The 17,323-nt window shown below is 37.9% G+C and overlaps 1 protein-coding gene across 2 annotated transcripts in view; it reads left to right on the plus strand.

Moving 5' to 3' along the window:
- Positions 1-17,323, plus strand: part of LARS2 (leucyl-tRNA synthetase 2, mitochondrial) — an 87,831-nt gene that overhangs the window by 44,526 nt on the left and 25,982 nt on the right. For both annotated transcript variants that reach the window (XM_052794657.1, XM_052794649.1), the window contains 5 exons: positions 2,949-3,053; positions 5,845-5,960; positions 6,943-7,226; positions 10,509-10,607; positions 12,898-13,035. In XM_052794657.1, the coding sequence (XP_052650617.1) occupies positions 2,949-3,053; positions 5,845-5,960; positions 6,943-7,226; positions 10,509-10,607; positions 12,898-13,035 (742 nt within the window). The remainder of the gene's footprint in view (positions 1-2,948; positions 3,054-5,844; positions 5,961-6,942; positions 7,227-10,508; positions 10,608-12,897; positions 13,036-17,323) is intronic.

The following is a 17,323-nucleotide window of genomic DNA, read 5'->3' on the forward strand; positions in this document are numbered from 1 at the left end:
TGTGTCAGCCCATTGGAAAATCTCACAGCTGTATGGTAATTTGTCGTCAGCACAAAGACAGCAGAACCATCTCTTGCACCAGTGATGATATCTTCCTGTCGTAGGGAATATAAAGAGGGCAATAGATCACCAATACATAGCAAAGTGGATCATTGATAGATAGCAAAATAATACTCTGCTGTGCAGATCCTTAGTTAATACAAGACTCTAATGGAATAAATTCAGAGTATCCCTATGGCAGGTCATGACTTGTACGGAGGATACAAATAAGTGGTAATTCTTTAACGGGTGTTAACTGGTTTCCTGAAGACTCCTACCACCAATTTGGCCTGTATTTAACATTCCTGGCCTACTACTTTTTTGTTGTTTGGAAAACCTGAAAATTACAAGAGTAAATACAACGTATACTGAATATTTTTTGTTTCCACTTCAGGCTGGTGTTCAATATTTATTTTTTTCCTCACTGGTAAAGATGAGGCTTCATTGACTATATAACATCTGATGTCAACAGCAATGAAGCAGGAATCTTGTGGGAAATTGTGATGGTTGTACAGAACCTGCTTTATTTTCAAGTGCTTTGTTTCTATAACCTTAAAAAAAAGTTTGTTTGCTAGCAGAAAAAAATGGAGCCTGAATGTGTTGAGTATGTAAGAGCCCTTGTCTCGGGGCTGAGCAAAGCTTGGAGAATTTTTGTTAAGGAACAAAGGAACAAATTTGCAGTTCTTACAGTTCAGCCAAATCAAAGCACTAGCCGCAAAACGCACATTCATGCATGTGCCTGTGTCTTTGTTGGATCTTGTGCTTTAATCCAAACCACACAAGTGCAAAATTTGTTTTTAATAAGGACAACAGTATATTTTTTATATTGTTTTTACATGGAAATAATTGGAAAGGCTTTTTTGTGTCTGTTAACAATAAACTTCACCTTTTGGTTTAGCTAAAGAAACTCTGATTTGGAATAATGACAGCCATAAGTCCTTGAAAAAAAGGCACAATTCCAGAATCATAACTCTGCTATTGTTGTGTACTCCTGCTACTTGCAGATACACTTATATGCATTCTTATATGCAGTTGAAATTGGCTGATATTTCTTACTATTTCTTGAGCATTTCAAAGGCACAGACTGGTATTTTTCAAAGAAGAGAACATAAAGGAGAAGAATTTCTACATGGACTTTAAGGTTTGCATTTCAGCCATGGTACATATGAAGGGCCAACAATGGCATTTAAGTAAAAAGAAATTTTGGATGGCCTTGAATAGACCATATTTTCACGTTAACCAAGATTTTTTTTTAAAAAATCACCAGTAACATTAAAATTTTAATTTAATTAATTGTGATTGTCTTCTTTTCAACGGAGATAGTCTTGTAACTCCCTTTTTTGACTGTGTTGTCATTTAAATAATTAGGAGGGTATGTTTTTGTTTTCTAGGCGAGAAAAAAAAAGCTGTTGTATGGCAAAGTAACTTAAAGTTCTAATACCTTTACTCTTGGAATACAGCTCTGTATTTCAGGCTATTACTATTTAAATAGAGGTGAGCAGCCAGTTTTCAAACATTGAATTTTTTAGCCTAGAAAAATTTATGTTAATTTAGAATCTGGTAAGTCTTCTAGTTTTGACAGCATGAGGTGTCTGAGATTTGACCCTTACATTGCTCATTATCTCATTATAATACTATGTGTACATTCTTTTACATCTGTAACTGTAATCCCGTCTCTTTTCGGCTGTTTTAATAATGATGTGAGCAAATGAGCACAAGAAGGAGTGCCTTCATAAACTGAAGTTACTATTTTGGATTCCATCATAAAATTATTGCTGGTTGGAAGAGAGAAGTTATTTTTAAAAGCAGACTGTCCTACCCACTCAGCTTCTTGTTCATGAGGCTTTTTGGGTAGTTGCTTTTAAAGAGTGAAATGATTCCTTTTGTACTTTTTTTTTTTAAACAGAGGAGGAAAGCTGTGTGCAGTGGTTTGAATGTGAGAAATTTTCTCTAGAATCTGGATATCTCAGACACCTGAAATTTCAAAAAGTAGTAATCAGAAATAAGTAAATATATCGCTTGTGTTAAGAAGGGTGATGAGATATAGTAGCCCTGTTCTCTAAAATGCTGGTACTTTATTTCAAGCAGATTTTATGCATTGCAATACAAGCCTAAGCCGTCTGTATTTTAATTATTTTAATTATCATCAACTTAAAGGCACTGAAAAAGTTAGAAACAGGCCCAAATTGAGATCTGGGGTTTGAATCCTCAGAAATTGGAGCATTTGGGTTTGATTTTCTTCTTGTCGAGCCACCCAAGCTACACATTGTAAATCAATTTCAGTTTATCACAGTTCTCGCCCTTGATTGTCTCCTCTCTCCCCTTCCCTGTAGACATTGGGTTCCTCATCTCTAATATTAATATGAATATTCTGTTTGGAAATCAATAGGTTATTTAGGTTGGTTTTTTGTTTTTTTGTTTTTTTGGTTTTTTTTTTACGCTGGTCAATATTTCTTGTGCTTTGTAGTTCTTCTGTAAGAAAGCAAATAGTTAAGTGTAGGATATATGCTCACCTCCAGTTTCATCTGAATAACTGGATTTTTTTTTGCGTAATTTTGTAATAATGTATGCTAGTATATAATTCAGGACTTAATAGAGCTTTGCAGCAGGCCTGCATTTTGGTCAACGAATCAATTTTTTTATTACAATCCAAATCTTACTCTGGCTTTTTTCAGGTGTTTATTATGTTTTCTAATCATGAAAATGTATCAGTCCGACTTACTGAAGGTTTTGATATGTCTGAGCTTTTTAGAAATGTGATTAGGCTTTTCATTTTCATTCTTTTTTAAACAAAATTGTAATTCAAATTTCATGCATGTTTAAGATAAACTGAGTTCTAACAGTAAGTAACGTTCTTAGCATATCTTCTGTCATATTTTGGTTACCATGTTCATTACATTTGTTTTCAGACTCACTCACTTCAGTGACAGCTGTGAATTTGCTTACCGATCAGGAGATTCCTGTAGTCATTTCAGCAAAAACCAATTTTGAGAATTTTCTTGATACTAAAATAGGTATGTGACATTTAATGTGTAAGTAGAATAGTACAGTTTTCAGTTGCTGCATTGGAGCATGAGATACCATTGCGGTAAATCTTTGAACACAGTGGCTCTCTTCTCGACTTTGGAACTCTGTTCTTCGTTCCTGTTCTTCAGTAGTGAAGAAGGCAGAGAAGAGTAGCTATGCGGGATCTGTCTGGGGGAAGAGATTTACAGGATGATAAATTTTAATGGAAACATTATAAACTTAGTATGTTTAATGAGCTAAATTTGAGGATCTGCATATCTTAAGAGGATTGATTACTTACAGTGCATGTGTATTTGGCTGTCTCTCACCATCCTGAATCAAAACAGAACTGTACCATTGTTTGACATAAATATTTTGCAAACAACCCAAACTTTTAGCTTTTTTTGTGTCTTATGTTTACGTAAATTATGTGCATCCTTACAGAGAAATGTTTCAGACAGTAAATGTACAAAACTTCCAAGTTTGACTTTTATCTGATAAAATAAATATTTGTGTCGAGGTCAGTAAAATAATTCAGAATAGGTAATAATTCTGTTCAGGTAGTCTTGGACAGTTATCTCGGATCCTTTATCTCTAAAGGAAGCATTCCCATAATTTAGGATTGAGGATCCATAAACGGAGGGGGAAGGTCATTGCTAGAGTCGCCTGAATCGCCTGAATCGCCTGGAGTGGGCTTCTGTTCTCAAAGTTGTCCTGTGAAGCAGCCTGTCTTACCCCTTTCCTGCACAGGGAGCCTGGCCCCTCAGCGTGGGCAGCTGAGTGCATGTGGTTAGGTGATGTGACTGTCCTTCTAAGGAAAATCAGAAATTGTACTAACTTTTAAAAATGGTGTCAGTTTTAATCTGCACCCACTGAGCTTTTTTGTTTAGTCTTGTGTTTTGCTGTGGTCTCATCTCAGCTGCATTGAGCAGGCAATGTTCTGTGCCAGTCCTAATAGGAAATAGTTATCTCTTCTTCCCCCTTTCCACTACCTCCCTTATCCTTTAACTCCCTTTTGTTGCCTCCCTGTTGTTGATACTTCTTTCCTGCCCTGGAGCTGCTGCTTGCTTTTCTACACCACTGCCAATATTGGCTGTTCCCGTACAACAACTGGACTGAATAAAACCAGCTGACGGTGCAAAAATCTCTTGGATGACCGTCAAAAGGCTGATGGAAATTACCCACTTGGGCTGTATACCTTACTTAACAACATGCCTGCATCTTACACTTTAGAAATTAATCTGGTTTTGAGACCCAGAGCCTTTCCTGATGGAAGAGAAGCCAAATAATTGAGATACCTAATGTTATTTTTCATTGAAAGCTTCCAGCTGGCTCACTGGCACATCCCTTGGCCTTACGTCTGTTGGGAACAGCCCAGCTCTTCCCGGGAAGTTCTGGATGCCAGCTGTTGAGCTTTGTGAATGTACATTAATAGCATCATCTTTTCAAAAGGAGGAGGACCAGAAAGTGGGACCCACTTTTTTCCATTTGTAGAGCATATTGTGAAGCCACCTGTTGCAGGCTGCAGGGCTCTTTGACAAATTAAGATATGTACATTATTCTATAATAGGGCCTTGAAACGGCAGGAGCGTACATCTGCTGGAAAGATAAAATAGCGACTCCATATTTTGCTAGTTAAGGACTTGTCACAGGGGAGTTCTGCTTGGTTTTCTTTAGTTATCTGCTTCCCAGCTTCCATGTATTGACAGAGTTAACATATAGCAGGCATTTCATTGCCTGAACAAAGACAATTGTTACACTGGTTTTGAATGAAGTAGTTTGTATGTTAATAATTCTAATGTGCTCAGCAATATTTGAGAGTTTTTGTCTGTAGTTTTCACCAACTTAATGTTGGCATTGGCTTGTTGGAATAAATTTCTTTGCCTTTTAAAGATGACAGCAATTGTGCAAGATTGTTCAAAATGTTAAATAAATTATCACTGAAAGGAAAAAAATGTGCAGAAAGATGTATCTCTCTGTGGAAGTAAAAAATCTGTTGTTATCTCAGTGTTATTTCAGAATACATGTGATGATAAAGTTAAGACATTTCTTAACTCATCCTGAAAGGTAGTCCTCCAAAGTAGAACTAGGATGTATGACTGTCCCAAATAATAAGATGCAAAGGGAAAGATAGCATCAGGGGCCTTAAATACTGTGACTTCTGTAACTGACGTGAGCAGCAGTAGGAGGTGCTCTCAGTAGTTATATTCTGAATAGAAAATTGATGTTATTTGAATTGTTTTCCTGACTTTATAAACAAATCATGTTGTTCATAATAAGTTAAAGGGATAGTAATGCTAGAGACTGTTGTGTTGTGGTACATTTTAATAAACTATGAAATTAGAAAGAGATTAAATTACTATTGAAACAAGAAGACTATCTTGGTTGTTTGTTTAGTATTTGTTTCTCATATTAGCAAATAATTAAAATTTGCATTATTTAAATATATTTAGATAATATAACTGTATTGAAAATTTTATTATTTATCCAAATTTTGTAGCTTTATTTTTAGGCTTTTTTGGAACCATCAAATTTTCAGCCTTTTCTGAGGTAGGACATTGAAGAACATTTGGATTACAGAGAAACTGAGAAAATGTGTTTGTAATTATTGCTGCTTGAATTTCACTGCTTAAAGAACATGAAAACTTTTTTATTGTTCTTAGATTTTTAAACTCCTTTGGGCAAACGTAAGTCATTATAAAGAGAGCATCGTAGAAAAAATACATTTTATCCTCAAACTGATGATTGATATCCATGTTAGTCAATCCCAGAACTGATTTATTTTTTCTTGCCTCCTAGGAATTCCTAGTACTAGTGCAGAAGATGCTGCAGTAGCTAAGAATCTGGGCATTTCTTTCACTGAAGTCATTGAGACATTGCCAAATGGTTTGGAGAAAGTCATTAATTCTGCAGAGGTGGGTATACAAGTATGGAGTTCTTTCCAACTTACAATAACAATGCAAACTAAATAAGTTTTCTCAAGAGTGCCAAATACTTTGTATGATTGAAGGGATTTATTTTATTTTATTTCTTTTAAAGAATCAAGCCAGGCTTATGCTACCAAATTTCTAGGAATAATGTAATGATGAAATGTGTTGGCTATTCTGTAGCAATAAACTGAATTTTTTCCTTTTGTACATGAGAGGAAGGTACGGTATTGGTCTGAGTTTTATAATGGAAACTGAATAGTTAAACCCATGTTAAAAGTTGATTCTTATTTCATCATCTCAATAGATTTTTAAGCTAAATATTAACATATTAGTCCTTTTTCCATGTGTTCACTGAAATGTGGTGTAAGCCTTTATGGTAACATATCTGCCTGAAGTGACATAGAAATCTTGTCTTTAAATAAGATATATATGGTGTTATAGTTCTCAAAAAAATGCATTTGGTAGCAGACACAAAGCTCATATTCTGTTACATTAAAGGTAGGGTCTAAGTGGTTCAGATGTATGTGGAAGCAAGAATAGAAAAGCCTAAAATGAACACAAGCGAACGAAAGCTGTTTTACCATTTGCATTTCCTCAGTCTCTACCTTGTGTTGGTGATATTCTGGAAGTTTCAGTGTACAGCAGTTGATTAAAATATCAGCAGTAAATGCAAATATCTGCCAATACAGGCTGAAGAGGTCTACAAGACTCTTTCTTAGCCTTGTTCTTCTATTAAGACCATGAAGAACATTATCCCTTGAGCAAGAGGGGTTAAATGAGTAGCTGGTAAATGAATAGTCTCTTGGGTAGGAGGATGTTAAGCAGTGGGAAGGGGGAAATTAATATGAGGCTCAAACTTTGACTCTTAGAAATTGCATTTGTGACTTTTTTTGTCTGTTCTTGCATTTTCACTGACAGCAAGTATAAATTTTTCTTTCTTCTTCTGCTTCTCTTTTTTTTTAATCAGATCACAGGCATGACTCGGCAGGAGGCTTTAAAAGCTGTTACCCAGCAGGCCAAAAATAAAAGAATAGGTGGAGACCTAACGAGTGACAAATTAAGAGACTGGTTAATATCTCGACAGCGGTACTGGGGAACACCTATTCCTATCATTCACTGCCAGACATGCGGCACTGTCCCCGTGCCTTATGAAGACTTACCTGTGGTGTTGCCTAATGTAAGCACCTTCACAGGAAAGGGAGCCTCACCTTTAGAAACAGTTCCAGAATGGGTGAACTGTTTCTGTCCCAGGTAAGCCAATGCTGCATTTACTGCAGACTGGGAGAGATTGCTTTGTACCTGCCTGTTTCTTGTGCTCTTTCCGTAAGTGTTCAACTGACCACTCTGAGACAGGATACTACTCCAAAATGATGTTTGGTCTGACCCAGCGTAGGTTTTTTTTTTTTTCCTTACATACTCCATAAAACTCCTTTTTTGCAACACAAACACCCACTGCTATTTCTTCATAAACAAGCTGAAGCAAAGCTCACTGTTTATAAGTTGGAGGAAAGAAAAAAGGGAGACTAGAATGATTTTCTTCCTACCCCCCATTTCTTAACAGTATTTCTTACTTCATTTACTACAATAATTTTCATTATCTTTCACCAGCAGAGTTCATATAAAGCTTATAATGATTATTATGTCCTTTTGTTAAGGAAGCTAACGCTGTATTCATTTGCTTAGTAATAGTCCAACAATAAAGTGTTTCCTCAGCTATGTAATTCTTTATCATGAAGAGTCACGCTCACTGTACGTTACAGATAACAGCATGTAATTCAGATTGAAGGAGATAGGAAGTATATGCATCTTGTCAATGCTGTAATCTTTATTGTTTGTAGTCCAGCTGTTTAAGAAATAAGACAGCCTAAATTAAGTAGTGAGAGATATGTCATGAAAATCAGTTGTCTAATCTTGAGGGCTGCTTAGATACTCTGTACACTGGAGTTTGCATACAGATTCTGCAGAAGGAACTGGTAGAACACGAGATGTCCCAGAGAAGTTTTTCATCAGTAGTACAATGCAACACTGCTACTAACAGACTGACCAAACGGGAACATTATCAGGCTGCCAGGCAGGAGAATCAGACATATAAATGTCATTAGGGGTCTCACTGATAACGCAGCAGTTTCATAACATCTAACGTTATTTCAACATTTGAAGGGTAGAATATCAGTGTGGTTTTCATTTCTAATTAGGTAGCTTACGCACAGTAGCTCTGTGGTTCTCTGGGAACATGCGTTTTGACCTTTGTTGATGACATGTATGTTATGTAAAACATTTACTTCCATGTTTCTGCATAGAAAATTTCTTCTCAGATGTGCCTATTTAAATTACATAGTGTATTTTAAAGTGTGACTCTTGCAGGGAAGCCTTACTAAACAAGTAGTTTAGTTTTAGATTTTTTTAGTAAAATCCCTAGAAATGCCTTGGTCTACAATTCCTAATTTCAACTGAAAAATTTTCCTGATGTGACTGGAAGTCACTGTCTGCACTCTTGGCTGTCTCCTGACCTTAATTAAAAAATGATGATGTTGTCTACCAGGCAGCAATGTACTTTTGATGTATAGCAAATCCTTATGGTTTCTGGATAGTTATTCTGGCTGCCCTACTTAGAAGTTAATCAAGGGCATTTGTTTAGTTAGAACTAAGGGCATACAGGATTAGTTTCTTAGCCTAAAATATGGTAGTTTGCTGAAATTAACTTTTTTTAAAATTCTCACCTTTAGTTGGCTTCTTAATTCTCACCTATTTGACAGCTGTCTTCAGTATTGCTCATCCATATGTCTGCTACAGTTTCAAGTCTGTTGAGCTATTACTTTTGTGTGTGCGTAGTCTTCCTTGGTTTTCCTTGCTCTGAGAAGTTATGTCATCCCTTCCTTTAGGCCTTCTCTCCAGTAATAGTTTTTTTATTAGTTGCATTTAATACCTAGAATTAATAAGGAAAGCAAGATGGAAAGATACAAAAGTCTGTGAGTATTTGAGTGACAATAAAGTTAGCAATCGTAAATGGGAGGAGATGCCCAAGTTATTCATTGTTATACAAGTCCAGGTAATTGGGTTAGTTGTCTGAAGATAGTCTAATGAGATTACAGTATTGTGCCTGTAATCACAATATTGATATAAATTGCATAAATTTTGAAAGATGCCCATGCTGTCTCTGTGTTAGTGAGCCATGTCCATTTAGAGTACAGGCAACATCAGGGGCATGAAGCAGATATAATTATGGTTCAACGATTCTATTCTTGCTTTTGACTGAAAAGCCATTCTGTTTCAATGTAATACAGCATTATTTTACATTGGCCAAGTCTGCTTATACGTACAGTTTAATTAAAATGCTTATTCTATATTAAAAAGCAGTTAGAAGTAAAATTTCTTTTACATTCTTCCCATTGAAAGAAAAATTTGCTGGTAGAGAAGGACCTGGGGCAGCGACAGAGCGAAGGAAAAGGTTAAGTGGTGATACTCTCGTAAACTTGCCTTGGCAAGCCAAGCTGAAGTATCAGGCAGACAGGCAGATACATGTTGCAGCTCAGTCATCCAGCCTGATCAGAGACTAAATATGCACTTGGAAAATATTAAATAGCCAGTCCCTATTTATTATGTATATTTATTACACATATACATACGTTTAAATTTACATACAGTTATAAATTGCATACATTTGTTACATATAGCCAGTGGTATTTATATAAAAGTATGTCACAGGTTGCAAAGTTTTGTTGAAATTAGAATAATGCCATTGTTCTAACAGTAAGAGTTTTAAAGAGGGATCATTTACAACAAGTGGAAGTTTATTAAATGTGATTATTGGCTCCTACAAACAATTTATATTCAGGGAGAAATTAGCAGAAAGTAACCTGAGCTTCTAAAATTTATTTTAAAATTGTTTCTCAGGGCTGCCAGTATAACTCCAAGCAAAAATTGATTTGCTGTAATCACAAATTAAAATTGTGCTACAAGGTCTGGAAGAGATTTGCTACATCTCAGTGAAAGCTGAAATTAATCTAAGTTCATTTTTTCTAGAGATGATAAATGGAATCTGCAAAGACCTTTTTGTACAGACAATCAGTGAGAGGCAACCACCTGCTCCTTCTGCTAAATATTTATAAAATGATTTGTCTGCTGGTACCCAATGAGTGTTATATATATTCAGTGCCCATTAACTTTATGGCAAATTATGCTTGTCTCTGCTTTAAGACTTGCTTCATTTCTTTTAAAATGGCAACTCTAAAAAATTCCTGGAACATATAATCAAGAGGGCTGTCCGGTGCGGTGCCATCTTCTGCTATTGCTGGATGCTATAGCTGTTCAGGCTTCTTTTTGGTTTGCATTTTGTTTGGTTTGGGAGGGAGAGGGAAGGAGAGTCGGCCCTGTTACTGGTGTTGGACTTTTTCTGAACAGGTCATTCCTCCGACTGTTCAGACCCATTTGGTTTTCAATCTAAATGTCTTCCTGGCCACTCTGTACACGGCTGTTTTCTTCCAAGTTTGTCACTTAATCTGAAAAGAGCTTTTCTCCTTCTCTCTTGCTCAGGTGTAAGGCAGCAGCACGGCGAGAAGCCGATACCATGGACACATTTGTTGATTCCTCTTGGTACTACCTGAGGTACACCGACCCTCACAACAGGGACAGGTGAGGGCTGCAGGCACAGGGCTGTCATGGGGCAAGCCCACTTCACAGAACAGAAGGGACGGAAGAGGCCAGACACTCCAGTGCTTCTAGCTTCTACCTGCCTTTGCAGAAGGTGGTGTAAACCCCTGTGCTGCCCTCTTTTTGTGCCTGCCCTCTGGCCTGAGTGCCATGCAGGGTAGACCTGGAACTGCTCTACAAATGTGGCATATGGTTGCTCCCATGGCAGGAGATCTACAAGAGCAGGATGTGTAGGCACAACCCTGTGAGCTACAGGGCAAGGGGCAGAAGTTTGCATGGAAGGGCATTATGGGGCAGGGCACAGAAGAAAAGTTCAGCTGAGGAACTAAAGATAGTCCTTAGTGGAGGGTGCCATCAAGAATGACGGCCAACCATGACTCTCTCCAAGACTGTGGTAAGTTGCATGGAGTGTATACCCTCCCCCGCAGGACACTGAGTAGTTCACTGCATGGACAGACACTGCTTTTCCACCGGCAAGAAGAGGAACACTGGTGTGACATCCAGCTGCCGAGAACGGCAGCTCCATTTCTCTCCTTTTGAATTCTGGTAACTCTGGTACTTCCTCAGGTGCAGACCTAACATGAAGTAGCATCGCAGCAAGCTCCTGCTGTGTTGGCACTTCTACTACATGCATAATTAATGAAAGGAGATTTTTTCATATGCTGTGTATTAGTGGCTGCAGTGTGGAGAGCGTGGGAAGATAGATGTATTTATTTAGCTGGTTTTCTGCTTCATAGTCTGCCTGTAGTAGCACTGCTGATAGCACTGGTTTTTCCAAAGAGGAATTAGTGGAACAGCTCTACCATGTAGTCTGAGGAAGATAGAAAGAATTGCATTTTTAAGATATTGATACCACATGTAGGGCTGTTTGGGGAGTAACTTGTTTTTTTAGTGTCCAGAGCAGTGTCTGGGTACATACTACATCCCAAGTGATTTAGTATAGCTAATTGAATAGCCAATGTATAGCAACTGAATGGGCCAATTAGTTTTTTTTATATTGGCAGCACTGGTTTAGTTAAACTAAAGAAAAATCTTCTGTGAACACTTTTATTTCATGTTAATTTTAATTATTTTCTAGTGATAGTGTGAATTTATTAGTACTATTATTAAGTTAGGCAGATTGCTTCCTCTCCAGTGACAGTTTGAAATATTTTTTTGTGCGTGGACAAGAAGGGCTTTTCCAGTAGTTGAAGAAGAAGTAGTCAAATGTAACATCCAGCTGTCGAAGTAACAAAGTTTAATGCAGCTAAATCTGTTTTATATTGAACATATATATGGACTTCTGCACTAGAACGCTGCCTCCATTTGATTTATTTATTTGGGTTTTTTAGCTAAGCTGCATATATGTAAACCCTTTCTTTCCATAAGCCATATTTCACAGGTCTAGAATTCAGGAGAATTACTCTGTTGATTTTTGGAACACTATGAACAAGTTAGTTTTGACTTGTTCTAGTAAAGACATGAATCCCAGATCCACAATTTGCTTCTGGGCTCATCTGTGAGGAAAAAAGTGTTGCTATTACAAAAATTACAGATGGAATAATCAAACAGACTGACAAAACAAGAAAATTTGCTAGAACAGGGCCATAAAGCATACATTAAAGAACATCTATACAAATGGTATTTTACAGGCAGGAGCCCATTACAGGAGACATAACAATATCTAGTGAAGCAGTAAGCAATGCTAGGAAACCATGCAGGTGACCTCCAACGACCCAGTAAATATGCTGCAAATGACAAATTTACTGTAAATTCATCAAGCATCCTTCAGTTGGAGTGCGATGACCCATCTGACTCTTCAGAATGTTTTGCAGCCTTAAACTGCTTCATTGCCCCCTAATGGCAACAGTGCAAACCTCTGATTAAAAAAAATGAACTGGTTTTGAGTGGGCATGTCTTTTGTCTTTCACTCTAATATATTTGTATGTAAAACTTGATAAATACTGAAAAATTTAAAGGCTAGCCACAGGGTATTCATTAAAAAAAATTGTTTAAAGAGCAAGCAAATATTTTCATCACTTTCTCAGGCAATGTATGTGAAATCTTAGTTGCTTGCCTAAAATATAGGAAAATAATATTTTTGTGGATCTGCATCTCAGTGGAAATTAAATTTTTGTCTATAATAAGCATATCAATTCTTAAAAATTAAAAAGATCTGATAGCAAAATAAAAGTTTTATTACAATGTATTGCTGTCAGTAAACAGTGGCTGCCTTAGTAGAGCTGATCTTTCTTTTCCACATTGTATTTTTTCTATAATTGTGTTTTTTCAGGCCCTTTAACAGTGACTTAGCAGACTACTGGATGCCTGTGGATTTGTACATCGGAGGAAAGGAGCATGCAGTTATGCACTTATTCTATGCAAGGTTTTTCAGCCATTTTTGCCATGATCTAAAGATGACAAAACACAAGTAAGCCTTATATATTTCTATAAAAATCTTTTCATATTTCATTTGACTAGCAAGAGTGTTAGTGGACATTGTTATGATGGTAGAACATTACATTGAATAAGGCTGAATTTTCCTGCTCATCAGTCTTGGCTAACTACTTGGTTTCTCACAGTTGCATTTTCTGTGTGCATACATACATAGCATTTTTATTACATGAGTATTAACTAGCTGAGAGCAAGTGATAAAATGCTGCTGTAGATTTTCAGCCTGCAAAAGCTTGCATAAATGAGTAACTTCAGGCATTCTGAGCAGTGCTATTATTTCAAATTAGGTAACTTCCTGCAAGTAATACTATTAGTTTCAGTGGAACCATGCATATGTAGAAAAATAAGCACTCCTATAATTCACTGCAGTATTGGAGCTGAACAGTGCAAAACACTTCTTGGTAAGCAAAAGCAGTATATTTATCTGCTGTCAATTTATTTTTTTATTTAATGACTTTTATATGATTACTTTTAACTACTCTCATTGCTGATGCTGCTATAGCCTAATTCATTATCCTCTGTTTAGGTAAGAGGTAAAGTTTGAGGCAGGAAGGTGATTCATATGATGTTCTATTCTTTGTCTTCTCAGTCAGATTCCTAGCTTGACATCCCCATTTCTGCTGAAATTCTGCCCTTCTTGTACCCTAAAATGCCATCACAGGAATGCCTCAGCTGGGAGGATCCTAGTGTCAGAGCAGTGAAATACTGCCCGGTGATCTGTCCTGTTCTCCGATCAGCAGAGACATTTGAATAGATTGAGTCAAAATGAGTGATCCCATGAGAAGACCTGCTCAGTAATATCTCAGCTGGCAACTTGTATACTTTCATTCTTTACTGGTATCCACTTTAAAAACTTGATGTTAAAGAGGAATCTATATATACATGGCACTTGGCTCTCTTGAATGTAGTAGTTTTGCTACAAAACTAGAACTTAAGTAGCTGTGTGCCAGAAAAAGATGGACTAGTTAGTGGAGCCAGCAGAATATTTCCCTAAGTTATTTCATAATCATTTGATGAAAATAGGCAATGTGTTTTCATTGCTCATTCTTGACTGCAAAATAGTTTGCCGTGAAGGCTGTATTTGAAATTTTGGTTATGGATGATTTGTATACCTGTGTCTCACTCTCTTGTCTCCAGTTTGCATAGCTGCAGCAGGAAGGCTGTTTCTTCTCTCACGGAGTGGACCTCTTGAAGCAGACCCTTCGTCTCAGAGGCACTATTCCTTTAAGCAGATAATTTCAGAGCTTTCCCTTGCAAGCAATTTCAGGCTTATCAGTTCTACAAAAGACTTTACAATCCTAATCTATCAGCCATCTAGTGGAGCTGTAACACACAACAGCAAAATGTTCTTTTGCTAGTCAAATTCTTCCACCTCCCAAAACGACATTAACTACGGTGGCTTAAGTATTGTCACTATAGAGTGAGATCACAAGGAAGGGGAGGTTTGCTTGCAAAGTGGTCCACTCTGGTGTGCAAGAAAGTGAGGAGGCATGGAAAGAGGCCAGCTTGGCTGAGAAGGGACCTACTGAGTGAGCTCAAGCACTAAAAGAAGTGCATGGAAAGTGGAAATGAGGATGGGTTATCCCTGGAGGAATGTGGAAGCATCGACTGGGTAGGCAGGGTGGAATTAGGAAAGGCCATAGCTCATCTAGAATTGAAACTGGTGAAGTATCTGAAGGTAGTGAGAAGGACTTCTGCAGATACATTGAAAAGAGCGTCAAGGAAAATGTTGGCCTGATGCAAAATCAGACAAAAAGCCTAGTCGCAAAGGACAATCTTTGCCTTGGCTTTTGCTGTCAAAGTCTGTGCTGAGTAGGAGACTTCAAAGGAGAGAGGTACTACCCACTGTAGAGTAGGATTGAGCTAGGGATCACTTAAGTAAACCAGACACATACAAGTTCCAGGCGCATAAAAGACAAGGTGACTAGGAGTGTAGCCACCATGGATTTACCAAGAGGAAATTATGCCCAGCTTGATCTGCCTTCCTTCTATGGTGAGGTGATTCCCTCTGTGGATGAGGAGAGAGCTGGGCATATCTTTTACCATGACTTTAGCAAGGCTCTGAACAAGTTCTCCCATGGCATCCTTGTAGTCTAACTGGGGAGATACAGGCTGAATGGGTGGACTACAGCGTTGATGGAAAAACTGTCTGGACCATCAGGCTCAAAGGGTCCATGTTCAAAGTCTGACTGGCAGCTGCTTGCAAGTGGTATTCCTCAGGACTCGCTGCTGAGATCAATTCTATTTAAAGTCTTCATCACCAACCTGGGCAGTGCAACAAAGCGCTCACCCTCAGCAAGTTCATTGATCACTGGACACTGAGAGAAGCCATTGATACTCTGGATGGCAGGACTGCTATGCAGAGGAGTTTGGTGAGTTGGAGAAGCAAGTCTGAAGTGCTGACATGAATCTCAGGTACATGGAGCAGATTACCCACAGAAACAGCTGGGGCTGCGCCAACTATGTGGGGAAGATTATGACAGAGAAGGGCTTTAGAGAAGGGTGGTGAACACCAAGTTAGATGTGAGTCAGCAGTTGGCGTGAGGGTATACTGCGCTGCATTAGCAAAACCATGTCCAGCTTTGATTATCTCTGCTCACCACTCGGGAAGGCACATCTGGAATATTGTGTCCAGTTTTGAGCCCCCCCTAGTGTGAGGGACATTGTCAAACTGAAGAGGATCTAGTGGAGGAGCACTAAGATAGTCAGGGGCTGGAGCATATGGCATACAAGGAGAGGCTAAGGGAGTTGGCTGTGTTCGCCATGGAGAAGAGAAGGCCAAGGAGGGAATGTAACTGCAGTCTACTGCTACCTAAAGGACGTTTATAGAGAATGCAGAACCAGACTCTTCTCAGAGATGTACAGAGAAAGGAAAGGACTAACAGTCACAGATTGCAGCAAGGTCCAGCTGGACAGAAGGAAAATAGTTTTGGCAGCGAAGGTGATCAGACAGCTTGACCAGAGAGGTTGTGGGATCTCCATCACTGGGTATTTGCAGAACTCATCTGGACGGGGCCCTCAGCAACCTGAAGTTAGGTCTGCTGTGAGAAAGGAGTTGGACCAAATGACTTCCAAAGGACCCTAACAACCTACATTATTTTAAGACTCTGTGATTCTGTAGCTGTGTTAATTTGGAATGTGTTTTGTTCACACTGCACTGTGACAGAGCAGTAGCACCAAAGCTGTGTAGTGTAGACTGGCTAAATATAGTAAATTGCAGAAGAAAACTCTAACTTCAATCAAAAAAAATGCTTAAGAAGCACTGACTATGTCTAGTGCCAATAGCAGAGATCAAAACTGCTTTCTGTAGAAGCAGTTTGCAAGACTGTGGAGAATTCCTTTGACGCCATACACAATCTCAAGAACGTTGCACATGTGGAGAAACGTTACAGCATTGCCCCTAGGATCTGTGGTTTGTACTGCTTATACGTGTGCTCAGACTGCAAGATGACTGTAACAAATTCATCATCATGCACAAAATTGCTTGCTTTAGCTCTACGCAAGTTAAAGCATTAGGTGCTTTTAAGCCATGAAGTCAAATTAGGATTTTGTTTTGATATGGAAATTGCAACTCCTTTATAAATATTACCACATGTTTTAAATGTTTTAGCATTGGTCAGAAGCCACTTTTGCTCAGTCTTCTGTTAGGACTGCTCAAGGGCTGGTCTGACAGATCTGAAAAGGTTGATTAGAAACAACAAGCTTATTGTTAGGAAGCTTAAAGTCATGGTGTCAAAGCCCACAGCTCAGAGAGAGAACATAAAAATATTAAAAAACACTGCCCTCTTGTGCATTTTCAGTCTTTCTCTAGTAGGTCCGGTCTGTTCACTGATTAAATTAGTAAAATTCTGCTATATCTCACTTAATAAGAGCTGCCACCATTTAAAGTGTTATCTAGTATCCTGACATATTTTTATGATTCCCCTATTAATCTGTATTAATTTTTCATTTTGATAGGTTTTCTTCATGGAAATTTTCGTTGTTTGGCATCTATCCTCTGACTTTCAAATCCATTGAAATATTTCCTGATAGTCTTTAATTCTGTACTAATGGCTATTAATATAATAATGAGGTTGAAATCAAAAGTTAAAAATTCCATAGTTTAGATTTTCAAAGCAATCTCTTCAAATATGATGTACTTCATTATTATAGAAATATTATAGGCATCATACATAAAATAGGCATTTACAGACATCACACATGCTTTCATAGAAAATGCAGTGCTTGCAGACATCTAAAATTGTAAAGGTGTCAATGCAGTTTAC

The sequence above is a fragment of the Harpia harpyja genome, chromosome 1 (assembly GCF_026419915.1).
Source record: "Harpia harpyja isolate bHarHar1 chromosome 1, bHarHar1 primary haplotype, whole genome shotgun sequence".
NCBI classification, from domain to species: domain Eukaryota; kingdom Metazoa; phylum Chordata; class Aves; order Accipitriformes; family Accipitridae; genus Harpia; species Harpia harpyja.